A 21,196-nucleotide genomic window follows, 5' to 3' on the forward strand; every position below is an offset into this window, starting at 1 on the left:
AGAGGAATTGGACCACTCAATAAAGATTATGAAAAATTAAAAATCATAGACAAAGGAACATGCAAGAACTATGTGGCACAATGAGAAACCAAATATTTGAATTATAATAATATGATAGCATAGATGAAGGAGAAGAATGCAAGTCAATGGCATAGGTAAGATCTTTAACAAGATCCTGGAAGAAAACTTTATCAAGTCAAGGAAAAGACACACCCATATACATACAGGAAACATAGAACACCAAGCAGATAGGACAGAAAAGAGAGGCCCTACAGCATACTGTATTTAAAGCACTAAATACAGCACAAAGAGAACATATTGACAGGAGCAAGAGAAAGATCATAGGTCTAGAGGAGGAAAGCCCATGAAAATAACCACTGATTTCTAAAAGGGAACTTTGAAAACCAGAAGAGCTTGGAACAATGCACGCCATTCTGAAACACTACAACTGTCAGCCTAGACCCACTGTACTCCGAAAGACTATCTTCCATGGTTAAGGAGTTAGAAAAACTTTCCTGGATTCGAACAGGCTAAAAAAATTCTTACTCAGCAGACCAATCCAAAGTAGAATATGGGGAACAATACTTTGAAGTGAAGAAAGACTATACAGTAAACAAATGAAGCTATCATTGCTGAAACAAAATGTATGACCAAAAAAATAAACAACAGAACCCCCAAACCCTAAAATGACTGCAATTACCACACACTTTTCTTTTAAAAATAACTTGAAATATTAGTGGCCTCAGTTCTTGGGTCAAAAGACATATGTTAGCTGAATGGGTTAAGTAGCAAAATCCATTTTTCTGTTGTACTAGCAACTCATCTTAGCTTGAAAAATAGGCAGCACATTAAAGTGAAGTGATGGAGAAGAGTGCAACCAGAAAATGAGATGTAAAGCAAGCAGTGATGCTACCCCTGTTATTTGACAAAATAGACTGCAAGTTAAAACTAACCAGAAGAGATGAAAAAGACTCTTCATCATAATCAAGAGGACAGTTAATCAAGAGGACATTACAGTTCTAAAATATATGCAAAACCTCTGGTGAACCCAACTTCATAAAAAAGTGTACCACTGGAATTAAATATGTAGATTAAGATCATCCCACTAACAGTGAGTGGTTCCAATAACACTTTTCCAGTAGACAGGTTATCTGGACACAGAGAGAGAGACAGAGACAGAGAGAGAGACAGAGAGAGACAGACAGACAGAGAGACAGAGAGAGAGACAGACAGACAGACAGAGAGAGGGGATCAGAATTAATTGACATTGTACATCAAATGGACTTAACAAATATCTACAGAAGATTCCACCCAAACCCCAAAAGAGTGTATGTCTACCCAGTGGACAATGGACAAAAAACAAATCTTAATAAATCCAGAAAGATTGAAATAGCTCTGTGTATTTGACCATAGTGCCACAAAACTTAAAATTAACGGTAAAGAAATCACTACTAGTATATAGTACAGAAACTTATTGAGATGAAACAAATCATCACTGAATGATGAATGGGTCAATGAAATAAAAAAAGGAATAAAATAATTCCTGGAACTAAATGACAATGTAAACACAATACAATAAAACCTCTGGGACACATTAAAAACAGTTCTGCAAGGGAAACTGTAGCTCTAAGTGCCTGCATTAAAAAGTCAGAAGGAGCACAGATGAATGTCTTGATGATATAAGTCAAGAATTTAAAAAAACAAGAGCAAACTATACCAAAATCTAGAATATGAGAAGAAGTAATAAAGATCAGAGCACAAATTATTGAAATAAACAAAACAATACTAAAAATGAAAATGAAATGGAGAGATCAACAACCTAAGCAGAACCACAATGAATGAAGAGAAAATTCTGATTAAAAACAGCCCAGGCCCAGATGGGATCCACAGCAGAATCCTGCCAGACTTTCTAAGATCTACAGCTAATCCTTCTTAAACAATTAAAAAAAAAAAAAAAAGAAAAGCAGAAGCAGAAGGAGCATTTCCTAACTCCATCTGTGAAGCCGGTGTGTCTAACTAATACCCAAACCAGGCGACGACACAAGGGAAACAAAACAAAACAAAACAAAACTATAGGCCAACATCTTCAGTGAACACAGATTTCAAATTTCCCGATAACCAACCAGTTATAGGCATGCATCAGAAAGACTTTTCACTGTCACCAAGTTGACTTCATCCCAGAGATGCAAGGATGGTTCAACATACACAAGTCAGTAAATGTAATTAATCACATACATTGGCTTAAAGACAAAAAAGTACACCATCACTTCAAAAGATACAGGAAAACCCCTTGATGAAATCCTGCATGTCTTCATCATAAAAGGACTAGCGTGTAGGACTCAAGGAAACATTGTCCAACATAATTAAGGCTATAGGCAACAAAACCAAAGCCAACATCACCCTCGATGAGAAACTTCAGGCAATGTCTATGCATTTGAAAAGGAAAAAAACAACTAAAGTATGACACATAAATGAATAAGAAAAATATTTAAGGTGTCTAACCTAAAATCAACCAGCAGAGCTGGTTTTAAGGAAACAGAAAAGCACTCAATACGTGTGAGCACATTTATGTTTGAGCCACCCACTCCCCAAACACTATGATGATGGCTCAGGTAGCTTTCAGAGTTTAAATACACTTCGTACATCAAATCCTGCCTGAACCTGATTTACAGAGCTTCATTTTTTATTGATATGATAAATAAATAAATTTAATAAATAAATAATGCCGATACCTTCAGGATGTACCTTCCTGACTCTCCAGGGGCCTTTATATCACTAGCTACAGCTTGAACAGCAAGAAGAGGAAAAACATGTATCTTCCATCTCAGTTGAAATATAAAATAAATCTGACTTCTCTGTTTTTATCTATTGGCCTTTTTCACCCATGGATTTGCAAGAACTCTATTTTAAGCTGTTAACTAAATATCTAATTAACCAACAAGTAGTTAATGCTGCACATAGGCATGTTAGAGTGAGCAAATGCCTCAAACTCTCTAGCTCCTTCCTGTGTAGTTCACAGTTCTGGCCTTGAAGAGGAAGTAAAAGACAAGGTAAGGGGCTGGAGAGCGTCTTGGCACTTGAGAGCTCTTGCTGCTATTATTGCAGAAGACTCAAGTTCAGTTCCCAGCATTCACATGGCAGCTCACAACTGTCTGCAACTTTACTGTGACACCCTCTTCTACCCCCCTGCAGGCATTAGACATTTGTGCAGTGCATACACATCCATGCAGGCAACATAGTCATACACATAAGAATAATTTAACCTTAAAGAAACTTCTAATATATACTTGTTGAGCTGGCAATTAGAATTATGGAGAAAAGAGAACTTGATAAAATAATCTGGGAGTAAGAACGGTGGTGATGAAGTTCAGGTTATACAGGAGGAAGTTTGTGTTCTAACTTAAGAAGTATGGAGATGGAGATAAATGGAAGGGAAGGCCAGAGAAGGTACTTTGAAGTAGCTGTGAGTAGAAATAGTACTTATTTCATAAACCTGAGAAATATTTAAGTCATGAAACTAAGAATCACAATGTTGGGGATGTAGCACAGTGGTAGGACACTTTCTTCCTGCCTAGCAAGTATGAGGCACTGGGTTTGATAACCAGCACTGAAGAAGACATTTTTGCAGACTAAATGGAGGAGACACAGTATTTCCCTTCCTGTTTTTTGGATGCTTCCTAGAAAAAAGCTTCAGAATTATTGAAGTAGTTTTTTTGTTGTTGTTTAATGTTGATAGAAAACTATTAGAAAGGTAAGATCACCGATATTTGTAAATAGTGTGAAAGTGATAGACTGGTCAAGAAAACTCTCCAGGGAAACAGAAGGGGAAAAGCCTGGTGGAGGTTCTTAAGTCTTGGCTTTGAATTTGATTTTACCGGGAAGGTGTATAAAGTCTTAAGGGAGAAGAATAATTGTGGAATCTACATTGAAAATTAGTATATAAAGGAGCCAGGCGGTGGTGGCGCACGCCTTTAATCCCAGCACTCGGGAGGCAGAGCCAGGCGGATCTCTGTGAGTTCGAGGCCAGCCTGGGCTACCAAGTGAGTTCCAGGAAAGGCGCAAAGCTACACAGAGAAACCCTGTCTCGAAAAACCAAAAAAAAAAAAAGAAAATTAGTCTATAAAGGACGTACGAGGTAATGTTTGTGGGTCAGTACTGATAAGACATTCTTATAAAACCTGCAGTGCCATTCTTTTTCTGTATCTAAACAAACAAAAGTTCACGGTGTTGTGTAATATATGTGGACATGCCGCCTTCCAGGGGCGCTGGATCGCTGTGCGATGGGAATAACAGCGGTGGAGATACTGAACGCTTGCGATGAGGCCGTTCCTGCTGCAGTAGACTCTCTTAGTCATCCAGCAGTCAACCTGAAACAAGCCATGACGAGACGTAGTCTTGCTGCCCTTAAAAATATGGCCCACCATAAGCTGCAAACCCTTGCGACTAACCTCCTGGCTTCTGAGGCCTCTGACAAGGTGAGCTTTGTGTGCAGTTTCAGTCTGTGGGTTCCATGGGAGGTCATTTAGTAATGTAGCTTTGAAGTGTCTCTGAATTCTGGAGAGGAGACATTGATGGAGAACAATCTCGTGGTTTTTGTTGGATTTATCCAGCATAATTTTGGAATGTTTGCAGTGCTGAGCATTTTAACAAAGTAAATTATTTTTTTACCATTTGAAGATCTTGAAATTATATTTACTGAACTCAATCCGGTTTTCTAACTGGTATTTACCATCAAGACACTAACTATGTCTCCGTTTGGCTGTTGAAAAGCACCAGTAGGCCCGGGCCGTTGATGTGGCCCCCATCCTTTGTTTGGCAAAGCTGAGCCTTTTGTTTGTTTTGTGGTTCTCTTTTATTCCTGATTTCCATTTTTTTTAGTGGTTAAACTTGTGTATAAATACTGAAGGGGTTGAAAGACTCACCTGTAAACTGATAATTAGCTACTAATCGGTGAATGCTAACAGTATATGAAATATGGCAGACTCTCTCATTGACCCATATCCTCCAGTAATTGGCAGTGATTTCACCCTTTGAACATTCTTTTTTTCCCCAGGACATTAATGTTTTATCGGCCCTGTTGTAGTTTATATTTCATTAGCTGGATTTGTGAAATCCTTCTGTGGTTTTCCTACATGCTCTCAGGGCTGTGCTCTAAAGTTTGAGGAGAAATCACAGCCTAAATGTGTTTGTTGTGCTTGTCATTTGTTTCAGAGAATCATAGATTTGACCCAGGAAGTCATTGTCTCATCATACAGTTTAACACAATTTTAATTTTGTGCATATGTAAAAAAAATGTACTAAAGAAAGCATGTGTCCATGTTTTATTTTTTCTTGTTGATAACTTTAAGAAATAAAAGTCACATTCTTTATCTTGATGGTAGCTCCTAGAAATAAAAAAATTAGAAAAAGAATTATATAGCTGGGAAATTAAGAAAAGTAAGCAGGATATAGTCCTATTTATGAAAGACTTTAGTAAGTGGTCATGGTTCATTATGGGATTCGACAGTCTTGTGTGTCCCTCTTTTATGAGTGTATTTTATAGTGCAGTTAGTGTTGAAAGCAGCAGACAGCTGCTCCAGAGGAAAGCTTGCCTCCACAGAAACCAGTTACAGAAGGGGGAAAAGGCCTAGGAAGCTGAGGCTGCAGGAGGATAATCACTTCATGAAAAATGTATGTTGGCTGTACCATTAAGGATTTCTCTTAACTATTTGTGTATGCTGTCACAGTCTCTGGGAGTTCATATGTGCATCAACCCTGCTGTGTCTAGAAGATGCTCTTTCCCTGGAGTCATCCACTACCTCTGGCTCTTAGAATCTTTTCCAGTTTTTCTTCCAGATAGATCCCTAAATCTTGAGGGAAGGGATTTGATAAAGACATTCCTTGTAGGCCTGAGCTCTCCAAGGTTTCTTACTGTCTTCACTTGTCCATTTGTAGGCCTCTGTGTTAATTATGATATACTGAGGAAGCTTCTCTGATGTGGACTGAGTAATGAACTGATCTATGGGTGTAGCAGAATGCCTTTAGGAGTCAGTTTATTGCTGTGTTCCTTTAGCAAAATAACAGTAGTAGGTTTTCTCCGAGGGCCCATGCCCTCTCTAGTCTCAGTTTCTGGCCTTATTTACAGTGTCAGGTGTGGGTTCCATCCCATGGAATGGGCTTTTAATCCAACTGAAACATGGTTACTCCTATAACATTATGCTGCTATGGCACCAGTAAGTCTTGCAGGTAGGTCACTGTTGTCGGTCACACAGTTCCTAGCTTGGTGACTCTTGTCCTCCTCTGGTAGTGTGTATCTACCTTCCAGTGCTATGAATGCTAGTCACTAGTGGTAAAGCTTCTAGTTGGGCAGCAATGTTATTTCTCCGTGTTCAGTGATGTAAGGGGTATCTTACATATCTTCAGCAATGGGGACTTACCATCAAGCTGTGGAAGGTAACCAGTAATACTGGCAATTACCTGTAATGTTTTGGGGGTGTAGTCTGTGGGGACCCTTTGTCCAACAACTCAACAAGATGCAACTCATACTGGTACTGGGGATTTTACTTCATATCATATGTCTAGTTCATGCATTGCCTCCTTCATTATATGGTAACTCCATTTAAGTTCCATTTATATGTGTATATATTTTAGGAAGCTTCTACCATAGTAGGTTTCCATATAGCTTTTCAAAAGGCTTTTAGTGTTAGTTGTCCCTCCCCATATCCCCTGCTTTACATTGCTCTCCCATCTCCCTCTGAATTTAATCCCCCAATTCTAGTTTTCCCCTTATCCCTTCACAACACTATAATCAATTTTCCCTCCCTTGGAACATCCTCTCATATCCCTTGATCCCTTACAAGCTCCCTAACCTCTGTAGGTATTCTAAATGATGCACACATATCTAAAGCTTAAATGCTAACATCCACATATGAGAGAGAACATGCAATATTTTCCATTCTGGGTCTGGGTTACCTCACTCAGGATGATGTTCCTGGCTCCACCCATTTTACCTGTGAATTTCTTAATTCTGTTTTCCTTAACAGTTAAATAATATTCCATTGTTTAAGTGTGCCATATTTTTATTATCCATTCATCAGTTGATGGATGTATAGGTTGTTTCCAGTTCCTGGCTATTATGAATAGAGCAGCAATGAACATGGGTGAGGAGGGCTGTTGGTTAGTTTGGTGTCAGCTTGTTACAATGTAGAGTCATTTGTAAAGAGGGTCTCTCAGTTGAGCAAATGCTCCACCAGACTGGCTTGTGAGCAAGGGCCTCTTCATGATTAATGACTGATGTGGGAGGGTCTAGGAAGTTGTTCCTGAGTTGTATAAGAAAACAGGCTGAGTAAGCCAGTGAGAGCAAGCCAATAAGTAGCCTATTTGCTTCTGCTTCAGTTCCTGCCTCCAAGTTTCTGCCTTCTTTTGATGATGGACTATGATGGGGAAGTTTAAGTCAAATTAACCTTCTTTTTCAACTTACATTTTGGTCATGGTGTTTTACCATAGCAATAGGAAACTAAGACAGCAGGTATCTCTACAGTAAGAATCCTTTGAACATATGCTCAAGAAGGATATAGCTGGATCTTGTGGTAGGTATGTTTTCAGCTTTTTTGGGTGCCTTCTTACTGATTTCATAGTGACTGTACTGGTTTGCACACCCAGATGATTTGAGTAAATGTTCCTCTTTCACAGAATCCTCCTTAGCACATGCTGTCATTTGGTTTATTTATTGATCTTTGCCATTCTGACTGGGGTGAGAGGAAATTTGAAAGTAGTTTTCATTTGCGTTTCCCCAGTGGCTAAGGTTGTTAAACTTTTAAAAAGTGTTTCTTAGCTATTTGTTTCATATTATGAGAAAACTTTTTAGTTCTACACCCTGTTTTAAAATCTAAAATTTAAATTTAAATTTTAAAATAATAGTTTTCTTGATGTTCTGTTTTCTTGAGTTCTTTATATATTTAAATATCTGATAGATGTTGATCAACTGATAAAGATTTTTTTCTAATTCTATAGGCTGCCACTTAGCTTAAATAATGGTGTACTTTACTACATAGAAGCTTTTACCCTCATGAGATCCTTGTTAATAATTGTTGATCTAAATGCCTATGCTATCACTGTCCTCTTCAGAAAGTCCTTTCCTGTGCCAATGAATCCAAGTGTATCTGGTTTTCTGCTGAGATCCTTCATCTATCTGGAGTTGAGTTTTGTGCAGAGTGATAGATATGGATCTATTTCATTATTCTACATGCATCTATTCAGTTTGACCAGCATGATTTCTTGAAGAAGTTGTATTCTCTTCAGTGTGTATTTTTTGCTTTGTCAAGAACCAGTTGTCTTGCTGGGCGGTGGTGGCACACACCTTTAATCCCAGCACTGGGGAGGCAGAGTTAGGCGGATCTCTGTGAGTTCGAGGCCAGCCTGGTCTACAGAGCGAGATCCAGCAAAGGCGCAAAGCTACACAGAGAAACCCTGTCTCGGGAAAAAAACAAAACAAAACCCAACAACAACAACAACAACAACAACAAAAACCCCAGGTGTCCATAGGTTTGTGGATTTATATCCAAGTCTTCAGTTCTATTTCATTGATCACCATGTCTGTTTTTATGCCAGTACCATACTGTTTTTATTATGATAGCTCTGAGGTACAATTTGAAATCTGGGATGGTGATACCTCTAGCAGTTCTTGTATTATTAAGGATCATTGTAGCTAGCCTGGATTTTTGTTTTTTTTTCCCTATGAAGTTGAAGATTGTTTTCAATTTCTCTGAATAATTGTGTTGGGATTTTGATAAGGGTTGAATCTATAGATTGCTTTAGGTAGGATGGCCATTTTGCATGGGGACTTGCAATTTTTTTTTGAATTTTTTTTTCTTTTTCTAGTCTGTATTAAACTTCCTATGGACAGGCATCAAGTGTTTCTTAGTTTTATTTTCAGTGTTTACTATAGTATAACTACATGTGTGAATTACTTACAACATGCCCAAGAATTGAGGGAGAAGTTTGTTTGGAAGTGTAGATTGAAATCATATTGTGAAGGTACTTGATTGCAAAACTGAGGGTTTAACAGACAATTCTATGATGTTGAGTTGTTTTGAAAGATTTTGTTAAAAAAATTTGTCCTATTCAGTGATATCTAATAACAGAGTACTAATAAATGTCACCATAGTAAAGTAGTAGGCTACTGTGTTGATACAGTGAAAGGTCATGAGGGCCAGAAATGGGATTAGGCAGTGAAGATAAAGAAGGGCTGGCTTGTGTTCTACAGTGTAAGTTCAACAAATACGTCTTCACAGATAAGCATGAGAAGATTCTGACTTTTAGGATTGTTTCAGAGACACAAGCCCAGTGCTAATAATAGAAATGTAGGGTCTATAGAATAGGCTCTGAGGATTTTAATAGGAGATGTTGCCTCTTGTAGGTAGGAGTATAAGCTGGATGTATGAGTGAGAGCAAAACACTGAGAAGGAAGTGCCAGGTTGGGAAGATAGAGCAGTGTTGTCAAATGCTATCTTCTAAGCAGAGTAGCTAGCTGGCAGCATCTTCATCAGAACAGATTTAACTGCTTGCAGGAGACCCTCAAGATGAGGCCAGTTACCACTCCCTAATAGAAGAAGAGAGTAGAGAGGCTCACATGAGGTTCCAGCCACTCCTTCCTATGCTCTCCCAACTGTATGTAATTCTGCCCAAATTGCATGTAGTCCCATGATCTTAAGGTCTCCAGAAGTGATAGAGTATATTGAGTTTGGAAGGTTAATTGAAGTGGGGCTCCCTCTGTAGCTATGGAGAAGTCATGATCCATGGTGGAATAAAACTTTTGATGGTGGAGTTGCTCTGGGCTCATCTCTGCTGTTGTAAGTAAACTTCACCTGTGTTCCACACTTACCTGTGTTTATAGGATAAGATTTAGAGTGTAGTTAGGAATTATGCTGGTCTAACAAAGTGGCTGCAGTAGATTCTCTTTATGTTCAATGAACTCATGGCTCTCAGAACTTGGCTGGGTTTCTGGTACCAGGCCTGCCTCCTTCCTGTTGAGTGGTCTTTAAGTCTACTTGGACAGATGTTAATTACCACCAACACATGAATGCCACCATTGCATCTTTATGGATATCTTGCTGTGGTGGTCACTGTTACGGTTTGTAGGTGTTACAACAAATAGGACTATTAGTTTCTGCCCTCTATTTTCTGGTACTATGGAAGCTGGACTATAGGACGTAGCTTTCAGATTAGATCCAGCTCAAAGAATCTGAGTTCTGTGTCTTATGTGTGTGGTCTTCAGCAATAGGGGCTTACCATCAACACAGGTAAGTGTACTTTACACCCTTTATCAAAGAAGCTTCCCTCTACAGCAAATGGAAACCATTACGAAAAATAACAACTGGACATAATGCAGAAATCAGTGGATTGTGGAGAGCCTAGCACAAATGGATACATCTGCAGCCTAGCTCCTGCATCATGTTCAGTGTTGAAGTACATGTTTTTAAGCTTTGAGGGCCTGATTTGTCACAGGGACCTAACTATTTTAGTGTGAAAGCAGTTGTGGGTAATATGTGAACAAATGAGTATGACTCACAGTGAAACTGTTCATGAAAGCAGGTGTAATGCTCTCTTTGCTGAAGGGCTAGTTTGCTGACTCTTGCCTCAGAAGATAACATTTTTAACTTCAGAGTTGTGGGTGTAGTTTGTCCCTGGAATGGCTTTTGCTTCATTTTTGGAAAGCAGTTGAATATTTGAGTATGGCTTTTAGTGACAAATGTGTCTGTGTTCAAACTTGCTAACTTGCTAGGTGTGGGTCATGTTGAACAAGTACCCACCCATAGCCTCTTGTCACAAGAACCACACTTAGGCAGTGTCCTGTGAGACTCTGTGTTCATATGTATGCCTCCTTCCTTTCATTTTAGTCCTTAACCTTTGACATTCATTGACTAATGAACGAATAACTCGATTTAGTACATTTTAATCATTTTGAATACACTGCAAATGCTTGGGATGTAATTATAGGCTAAAGATAGACTATTATCTTTTTTTTTTTTTTTTTTTGGTTTTTCGAGATAGGGTTTCTCTGTGTAGCTTTGCACCTTTCCTGGATCTTGCTCTGTAGACCAGGCTGGCCTCAAACTCACAAAGACCCGCCTGCCTCTGCCTCCCAAGTGCTGGGATTAAAGGCATGCGCCACCACCACCCGGCCGACTATTATCTTTTAAGATATGGGTTTCAAGTTGTGTCTTCAGATGGTCATATCCTTGAGGGGCAGAGTATGGCAAGGGAAGAACTTTGAAGATACAATGTTTATTTAGGTGGTAAGAAAATGAAGATGAGTCAATGGAAGAGATAAGAAAAGTTGCAAATATATGTGTAGCTTGCCCATACAGTTGAAAGCAACCCTTTGTTTAAAAAAGATATGTATCAGCAATTGATTAGAGACTGAAATAACATTAAGAACTAGGGGTAAAATATTTTTAGATTTAGTAATTAGGAACATGCCATTGAGAGTTGTTTTGGTAGAGTGAGTTAGGTCAGAAATTAGGGTAGAGTGAACTGAGAAAAAATGAGGTGATGTGGAAGTAGAGAGTGTGGATGAAATTTGCCTTTAGTGGTTGACAGAGAAAACAGAATTGCTGCTGTGGCTGCATGGTCAAGGGCAGGGTTTGTGTCTTGTTAGATCACGAAATGTGCTGGAAGAAGGGATGACTGGTAGTACATTGTAGGTTGACTCAGTGTTGAGAGCAGAATTTAAGAGTTGATGATGGTGATGAAAGAGAAAGAAGTGAATAAACCAACCTATTCTTAGTGGATAAAAGTAGGCTTTGATATCTACTAATAGGAAAGAGATGGTTAAATATTACAGATAAGAGGGGAAAGGTATCCTGGCATGTAGCTGGACGTTTTCCTATGTTCCACCCAGTCCCACAGCCACTCAAACCCAAGTAAACACACAGAGGCTTATATTAATAATGAACTGGATGGCCTATGGCCCAAGCTTTTTGCTAGCTAGCTCTTATATCTTAAATTAACCCATTTCTATTAATCTATGTTTTGCCATGTTTTCCGTGGCTTTACCAGTGTGCCATTACATTTTGCTCCCTGGACGGCAGGATGGCATCTCCCTGCCTCTCCTTTCTCTTCCTGTCTATCTCCCTTGGATTTTCCTGCCTGGCTTCATCCTGTCCTGCCATGCTGTGGGATGGTCTGTATGTCAAATGTGTTGCTGATTGGTCAATAAATAAATCACTGATTGGCCCATGGTCAGGCAGGAAGTATAGGCGGGACAAGGAGGAGAATAGAGCTGGGAAGTGGAAGGCTGAGTGAGAGAGACACTGCCAGCCGCCATCAGGACAAGGAAGATGTAAAGTACCGGTAAGCCACAAGCCACGTGGCAAGGTATAGGTTAATAGAAATGGATTAATTTAAGCTGTAAGAACAGTTAGCAAGAAGCCTGCCACGGCCATACAGTTTGTAACCAATATAAGTCTCTGTGTTTACTTGATCGGGTTTGAGCGGCTTGGGACTGGCGGGTGAGAGAGATTTGCCCTGACTGTGGGCCAGGCAGGAAAACTTTAGCTACACTGCCATAGGCCAAACGGCTTTATTTATCAACCAATCAGAGCAACACAAATTCACAGTGTACAGAAAGACATCCCACAGCACTGGCAGTTGAGAGCCAAGGAATACCACAGAGTCCCACTGCACAACAAAGCTCACACAGGAGATTTATTGAGAGGGAAAAACCAGAAGTGTGACTGTCTCTACAGCACAGAACTGAGCAGAAGACAGGGTTTTATATAGCGTTTCTTGAGGGTTTGGTGGGGAGCTTTCCAGGGTGGCCTACGATTGGAGGGTTTATGTGACCTGATCTTGGGGCAAGCTTAGGGATTGGTGATATTTTCCTCTGTAGGACAGGGCCTGGCCATTCTCCTGCCTTGGGGTCCTGGGAAAAGCTATTACAGGTCTTAGAGAAGTCTGGAGACAGCCTAACCATTGAAGCTCCTCAGTAACAGGAAACACTGCCTCTGCTGCCCTAGTTGGTATGAATAGCCAATTGTTATAATCTCTTAGGGGTAGAGCCATCTCCTTTTTTAATCTTCCTATGTTTAGCATAGTCATGTACTAGATAGGGAGTTAGATTTATAAAATAAAAGTTTATACTCGCTAGTAGATTACATGTATTTGGTGACTGTATAAATGATATGCTAAGAAGATTGTCCGAGTATCTAGACTGTCACTGATGAGTTTTCTTATAAAGCATTTGGTATAGACACTGGTTCTTAGGATAAGACCTTGTGGGATAAGTCCTTGTCTTAGGTCAAAGGCCTGTAGTATATGATTTTTCTGCTCAACACCTTTACATTCACCACCTCTGACATAAGAACAGGGACGATACCTTGAAAGTGTAATGTTTTGTATACCATAATAGTTATACGTAGAACTTTTATGTTTTCTGAATACTTTCATTCCATGTGCAGTAACCAAAATTCTTCTCTTCCTTTTTTTTTTTTTAATTTTTAGTGATGGAAACAAAAATATACCTAAAAGCAAAGTTTCCCTGTCTTTTATGGTTCCTCAAACTTGACCTTGGCCTCCAGCTTGGCCTTGCATTTCAAGGCTGGGTCTCTAAAGACATCCTTGTTGACAACAGTTTTGTTCAAGGGGATGTCCACAGAGTGCCTTGTGGGCATGAGGTGATTGTAGTTATAAACTTTCACAAAGGACTTGATCTTTCTCATCTCTAGGCAATTTTCTTTTTGCCCATGAGGCTGTTACTTTTGGGCGGAGAGTGGTTAATTCCAGTGACGAGGGCATAGCTGTAAGGGCAGTTCATGTTGCTTTCATCAGTGTTCTTCACCATGACGGCTTTGTGTCCAGAGTAGTGTCAAGCCAGGATGAGCACCACTTTCCCAGGTTTCATGAACTTGCCCATTTCGACAGCAAGCAGCCAGTACCCAGCAGAAACGAATTCTTCTCTTCTTTTATTAGCATACTAAAACATGGACTTCCATGCAAGGCATCAGCTGTAATCCCACCCAGCACTTGGGAGGTTAGGCAGGAGCATTGTTGGAGTTTTAGTTCAGACTTGGTTGAACATAATGAGGCCTTGTTCTACTGCCTTTCCCACAATGGGCTTTGTGTATTCTATGAGATGCCTGTTTCTATAGCACTTACGAAAACAGGGGCTTGGGGAGCAAACCTTTTTCTCAAGTTTACTTTCTTGATGAGAAACATTCTTCTTCCTAGTGTTTGAAGAATATACTGGATGTGCATGAACTCTGGTAACTCAGCTTGATTATTGTGTTCTTGATTTTGTTGTAAATAAAATACATGCACATCCTCCTTATTAGCTTGCAGGAATGCTGTATTATTATCCAGGTTGTTTCTTGGTGAACCTCTTTTCTTTCTGTTCTCCTCTTAGCTAGGGGCTGTGGCTACTGTCAGTCTCTACTACTCTTTGTGCAGTTTTCTTAAAATGCAATATTTGGATTTTAAATATACCATTGGACTCTCCCTCCCCTCCTTACTCCATCCCTTCCTTTCGGTTTCTCTTTCAATTGTTCACCTCCTCTATTGGGGAGAGGCCCAGTGCATCATGCATGCTAGGCGAGTGCTCTATCATTTTGAATTTCTTTTAACATGCTAACTTTTATATTTTCTTTTTAAAGCCTTTTGTTAGATTAAACCAATATTTAAAGGTTTATTTTATTCTCATTATGCTTGCTATGGATCCTGCTGGTGTTCTCTTAGCCTTTACCCTAGAGACTGTAATACATATCTCTTGCTTATTACAATGTAAAAATGGATTGTTGCTATTATAATTTTCTTTATAATTGTAGGATCTTAAAACATTATAACTTTATTTGTTCTTTTCTTTTTACATATTAGATATCAAGCCATCTACATAGTTTAAGTACAAATATTTAAGACCTACCATGCATTATTACCATTGTTGGTTCAGTCAACACAATATTTATTCCTTTGTTTTTTATTTACAGTCATTTCTGTCAGGTACAAAGGTATCTCCAGTTCCCCAAACACCAAAAAAGCAGTCCAAATATCCATAAATGAGCTCACCCTGGACTATAGGATGATTTCTGGTTAGATAAAAGCCAACATTCCTCAGGAACTTGTGAAACCAATTCTTGTTTGCCTTATCTCTGGCCAAAAAAAAAAAAAAAAAAAAAGTTCCCATTAACATATACCTGTGATGCCAAACATCATATCACCATATATCAAGCATCTCAAGCATTCCAGGACCCCTCAGTCGCAACTTAAAAGTAGTTGTTATACATCCATCCCCTTGCCAGTCTCCTGGCCCTTCCCTCTTCCAACTACTCACCTTTTTAAGAAAATATAAATACTGTATATAGTGTTTATTTATTTATTTTATGTGCACTGTTGTTTTGCCTGCATGTGTGTCTGTGTGAGGGTGTTGGATCCTTTGGAACTGGAGTTACAGACAGTTGTGAGCTGCCATGGGTGTGCTCAGAACTGAACCAGGGTTTTTGGAAAGAGCAGCTAGTGCTCTTAACTGCTGAGCCATCTCTTCAGCCCCTCTACTCATCCTTCTTATAACCCAGCTCTGCTCACTGTTCTGTTGTTCTTGTTATTTTTCCTTTTGTCCAGACAGCCCTGGCCAGGTCCAGTCTGTTTCTTTCTCTCTCTGCTCTGGACTCTTCCAGATGCCTCTGGTTTTCTCCCCCACCCCCTCTCTCAATAAAACCTTCCCCTTAGTCAATACTGATCATAATCATGTGATTATGTTAACTATTTCTATCCCCCCAATACAATTCTGCTTGGAGAACCACTTAAGGCTTTTTAGAGCACGTCTACTCACAGTGAATTTTCTTAATTGTGGACTGCCTGGCAGTGTCCTCTGTTTAAAAATTTTGTAACATGACTGCTGAGGGTCACCCCAGAGCCTTATATTTACCAGTGAGTCACTCTGTTCTATAACTTGACTGCTGAGGCTCACCCCACAACCTAATACATGTTAGTTAAGCACTCTCCTTTTAAGCTATGTCCCAGTCCTGCCTGTTTTGAGAGACTATTTTGCTGATTATATATTTATAGTTTCTTGGTTCTTTTCTTTTAGTACTCTGAATATGCTTTAACTTTTTGTGTGTGTACATGGTTATCAATATGAAGCACTGCCTAGCATTGAACTTGCCATGTATACTAGGCCAATGCCAAGTTTTCAGTGATCCTCCTCTTTACCTCTTGAGTGCTGGCACTTCAGGCATGCATAATATTTGATTTGATTTTTTTGTTTGAGCAGTTATATATCATTTTTATTATTGTTCTTTGAAGAGAGGACTTTTCCTTTGTCTTTTAACTACTGAAATATGCAATGTTTTGGTTGTCTTTGGTTTCACTTTGCTGGGAGCTTCTTACATCTGTGGCTTTGAGTCTTTCATTAAGTTGAACTCATTCATTAACTCATTTGATTCATGTTCATGGTGATCTCTTGGAACCTTCATTCCTTTGTCTTTAGTACTACCTAGAATCTGCAGATGGTACTTAATAGTCATTGGGTCCTTTGAGCTAAGACGAGTTTTTACATTTTTACAGGGTTTTATAAAAGAAAATATGTGACAGAAATATTGCATGACCTGTAAAACCATGTGAATTGTTACAAAGAAAGTATGCTAGCATCTTTCACAGTACCAAATGTCACCACGTTTTGTCCCATTGTGGATGCTAATAATCATAACTAATAGCAGGTATTATCCATTTTCCTTGAAACAATCCAGAGAAGAACTTTTATGACTTATCTCCTTCTAAGATCAGTCCTAACAATTTTCTCAGATAATAACCAGATAAGTTATCTTTCTCTATGCATCTGGCCTCCTCTGCCCCACCAGTCTACCATCTGTTGCAATTCTCCATTAAAACATGTCCACTTTTCACACATACGTGAAGGAATGCCGTAGTTTGTGCATGCATGTCCTCTTTTATGTGTACATGAGTGTGTATATAGCTTATAAGTAATTTATCACTTGGGATAAAATACTTTTAAAATTTTCAACATAGTTTGTCAACTTTTTCTCTAGTTTGAAAGAAATGGGTTTTAAATTTCTACAAATATGAAATGAATGATTCTACTAACCAGTAAAAATAAACTAAAAGTTATAACTAAATAACTAATAATAAGTATATATATTTTTTGCTGGTTACATTATTTTTGGTTCTTTTCCTATTTTGAAGAATTCTTAAATTAGACATGACTGGATTATTTACGATGGTTTCATAACACCATCAAATAATGAATTTCCAAAGGACTAACTGAAACAACCCTTTGATCCTAATGCCTTATTGGTCATATACCTTGCACATAGTAAGCATTCACTGGACTTGTAAATGTACTCTAGAGTGCATAGTCAGTGTAATGATCATATCCTGAGCCAAGGAAAAGTGGTCTGTTCTATGATGGTTTTAAATTCAGATCTTGTTTTCCCTTGGAAATGCATTAACTGAAGGCATTCTGTGTTAAGAGGAAACTTACGTTGCTATGAAATGCGTGAGATACAGCAGAGTTGTTCTTTATAATCCTAAATAAATTTAATTATAGATTCCCAAGGACTACTCAGTAGATTATAACCTCAGTGGCTGTAGACTCCTAGCCCTCATATGTGATTCTTTATCTTTAATTCTACTTTGAGCAGTTGAGGTTATTATGATAAAAATATAAAGGTTCTTGACTAATTATTAATATTTTGGCAACTTGGAGAATTAAGTTCTTTTAGTATTTGTGAAGAAATTCTGTTCTTTATTAGAACATATAAAATATTTTGAAACTTTGACTTTTATATTTCTTCTGCTACAAAATAATTGAAACAGTCAAGTTTTTTAACCATTTATTGACTAATTAGGCACTGGGAGCCAAATGAATAAAACATGGTTGCAAAGCTCTGTAGCCAGTGGCGTGGTGAGACATGCAGGAAATATTGCAAAAGTCTGTCCTAGCCCGAGGTGATCAGGATTGGCTGTTTGGAGGAGGGATAAGTGGAATCTATTGATATGAATGGAGGAACGTTGCAGTGGGCTCAGCATAGAGGGGTGTGGAGAGACCCTGCTCAGTCAGCATTGCTGGAGCTTCAGCTGGAGACCAGCAGTGGTGGGAAATAAAGGTGAGTTCATCTTGGACCAAGGGAAGATGCTGAGACTTTTACCTTTTGCCTCAGTGGCTTTCAAAATTAAAAAAAAAACAAAAAAACACAAACTTTAGAGTTCGTTACTCAAATGGAATTTTACATGAAAACCAGTCAATAAATTTGATAAGAAGGAGTACAGTGGAGAATTTAAACTCAATAGTTGAATTGAATTCTATTCAGTGGGAGCTGATGATTGATTGGGTATGAGTAATAAGGAAGGTTTATCCAAAGGTCCCCTGATTGATTGAGTAGAAAGTGGCTCTGTCAATGTGATATTGAATGTACGAGCAGGTTTTATAGGGACAGTGAAGAGCTGTTTGCTTGGTATATGGTGAACCAGAGGTGTCCGTGTGTTACATGTCAGGATATTTGTCAGGTGGTTTAATTTAAGGGTCTGAAACCTGAGGGAGTCGTAGGGTGATGGGATACACACACTGATGACTCCTTGATATATATGTCTGGTTCTTAGTTCCAAGGAAGTAAGGGAGATCATTCATATACAGACTCTTAAGAAATAGCAGCTCTAGGACTGGAGAGATGGCTCAGTGGTTAAGAGCACCGGCTGTTCTTCCAGAGGTTCAATTCTCAGTATCCACATAGCAGCTCACAACTGTCTAACTCCAGATCCTCGGAATCTGACACCTTTACACCAATGCACATTAAATAAAGTTAAATAAATTATAAAAAAAGAAATAGCAGCTCTAAAGGGAGCAGGATGAGGCAGGATTAGAATAGGAGAAGGAGACATATGAGGGGGGCAAGGGGAATGTGCTGATCAACCAAGTGGGACAAAAGATGGGCAAGGCAGACGCCATCACTGTGTTAAAGGCAGTCACCATCAAACCTTCGAAGGACCGAGTGCGCTTGCCAGTCAGCTCAGAGCATCCTTTCTTCAGACCGTCTTCCCGGGGCAGAACCTGGACTGTGTAAGTGGGAGTAGATCTAGCGAGTGAAGTTTGTATGAGAGGAGATAGAAGGAGCAAGAGCAGTTCGATGGGGATGTGGTTTTGGAGGCAGCAGGGAATGCCTTTAGCTGAAGATGAAAAGCCAGCAGAGAGGGGCAGCTTCAAGATGGGGAAGTGAGAATTGATCATTGATAAACAAGGAGATTCAATTCTGGGGTAAAGCAACAGGCTTTGTTGTGGAAGAAGAAAACCTCATTTTCTGAAACTGAAGAGAAGTAGGAGGAGAAGCTGCATGTTTGAGTGGGTATTTCTGGGGTTAGTGGATGGGAATGAGGAGAACACATTTCTAAAGCTTATGCTTTTTAAGGGAAGTCTGGTGGGTAAGCTGGGGTACTGAAGTAGGGAACTGAGTGACAGAGGTCAGGGCAGATAGTGGAAGCTAAAAACAAGGAGAAAGATGGACTGCATTTTTAGTTGTAATGGACTAGAGTAAAGGCATATGGGGAAAACAGAGGGTATATTTTCTCAACTGTTGCATAATTGCAGTCCTGTCATTTAGAGATTAAAGAAGGGTATTGAAGAGTAGTTGTGAAAGGTTGATTGGTGTGGTTAAGCATAGGGTCACAGTTGGATGAGGGAGGATGAGGCTGGCTAGTGGTCTTTGAAGAAGTGGTGGACTCCAGTGACGTAATGCTCCTATGAGGGCAGTTACCAAACTGTTGCACATTGAAATCACCTGGGATCTCTAAAATTTGTCAGAGCTGCCCAGCTCCTACCACAGCTACTACTTCCTGATTCCATTTATATGCAGGCACAGCCGTGCATGGAGTTTTTAGAAGGTCCTCGGTCGTCCTAATGTGCAGCAGTTTTTAAAGTACTGCTCTGAGGATGAAGAGCAGGCGTGGTGGAGTTTTCTACTAGTTCAGCAGGAGGGCAAGATGACTGGAGTTGAGACAGCCAAGGACCTGCGAGGCTCTCTATGGATCTCAATCTTAGGTGATACAAAAGAATTTTCTGAGACTTTGCTGTTTCCCACTGGGTAAAGAGTCTCACCATCAGAATACAGTGCCGTCTGAAAGGCTTTGTGCAAGAGCAAGAATGGAGAATAGGACGTTCACATGCTTCTTCTCGTGCCCTGTGAACTAACAGCTAAAGTTCCTGCAGATAACATGCCTTTGAACAAACTAGTGATAAACTAAGTAGATATTATATTTTAAGAGCAAGACCAACATAAGAAATCCATCATTTTCCTGTAGTGATACTAAACATTCCATCTTTAGACTCAGTGCATGTTCATGTGCAATAAAATCTTTGTGCCATTGCCTGTCAAGTCACATGAATGACATGTAATTAGAATACCAAGTCTCTTGAACAGTGTTGCCAAATGCTGACATGACTGTAAAGAAATACAAAGTGAATACTGTTTGTAAAATAAGCAAATGTAACCTTAGTAATTTGCTTTGTTACTGAATATTCTGTGCTTATGTGCTATGCACCTTCCTACTTGAAATTGTGTTATGTCCTTTAAGAAAGTCCCTGGACCACTAATAGCCACGGGTAATAAGTTGAAGATCACTTATCTCCATGTATGGTGAATTTTCCTAGAATGATCAGGAAGGCTTTGAACCTCTGACAGTGACTTTGAAATTTTAATCTTTTTTTCAATATGGAACTCATATAGTGACATTTATGGGTTGATATTGCACACCCTAAAATTGCCTTTGGAGGCAGTCAAGTTTTTGTAGCTCCGAGGATAGTAAGTAGAATCGACTGTTTCTCACATTCATACCTAGCACACATGCATTCACACTCACATCCAACAGCATTCAGGCTTGCTGCAAAGTGTCTGTCTCAGGCAAGTGGCTGGGAGGAGGAGGAACTGGGAAGGGAAAGACAAAGGCAGGAGGAGGGACTTTTGTGAGCATTAATCAGGGTTTTAGTATTTATGGTGCAAAATTTTTGGTTTCTAGTCTTTTTTGTGTATATTTCTGTAGTTGTGACCCTTGATTGCTGGGACCCGTCCACCACTGGGGATGGTTGGGAGAATCTTGCAGCCTGACTCTCTGTTTGCTGTAACTGAAACACCTCATCTGAACTCCTCCTCAGCTGAGCCTGAGTCCAGGATTGTCAGCCAGCAGAGCCAAGTCAGGCCGTCAGGGTCCCCTGATACTC

At 39.4% G+C, this 21,196-nt stretch overlaps 1 protein-coding gene and 1 pseudogene across 2 annotated transcripts in view; one reads left to right on the forward strand and one right to left on the reverse strand.

Moving 5' to 3' along the window:
* Wdr7 (WD repeat domain 7) overlaps nucleotides 1-21,196 on the forward strand; it is a 296,825-nt gene that overhangs the window by 56,355 nt on the left and 219,274 nt on the right. For both annotated transcript variants that reach the window (XM_052742313.1, XM_052742314.1), the window contains exon 14: nucleotides 4,261-4,475. In XM_052742313.1, the coding sequence (XP_052598273.1) occupies nucleotides 4,261-4,475 (215 nt within the window). The remainder of the gene's footprint in view (nucleotides 1-4,260; nucleotides 4,476-21,196) is intronic.
* LOC128113063 (60S ribosomal protein L27-like) lies at nucleotides 13,503-14,026 on the reverse strand (annotated as a pseudogene).

Source organism: Peromyscus californicus, unplaced genomic scaffold (genome assembly GCF_007827085.1).
Source record: "Peromyscus californicus insignis strain IS unplaced genomic scaffold, ASM782708v3 Scaffold_17__1_contigs__length_78620276, whole genome shotgun sequence".
Lineage (NCBI taxonomy): Eukaryota > Metazoa > Chordata > Mammalia > Rodentia > Cricetidae > Peromyscus > Peromyscus californicus.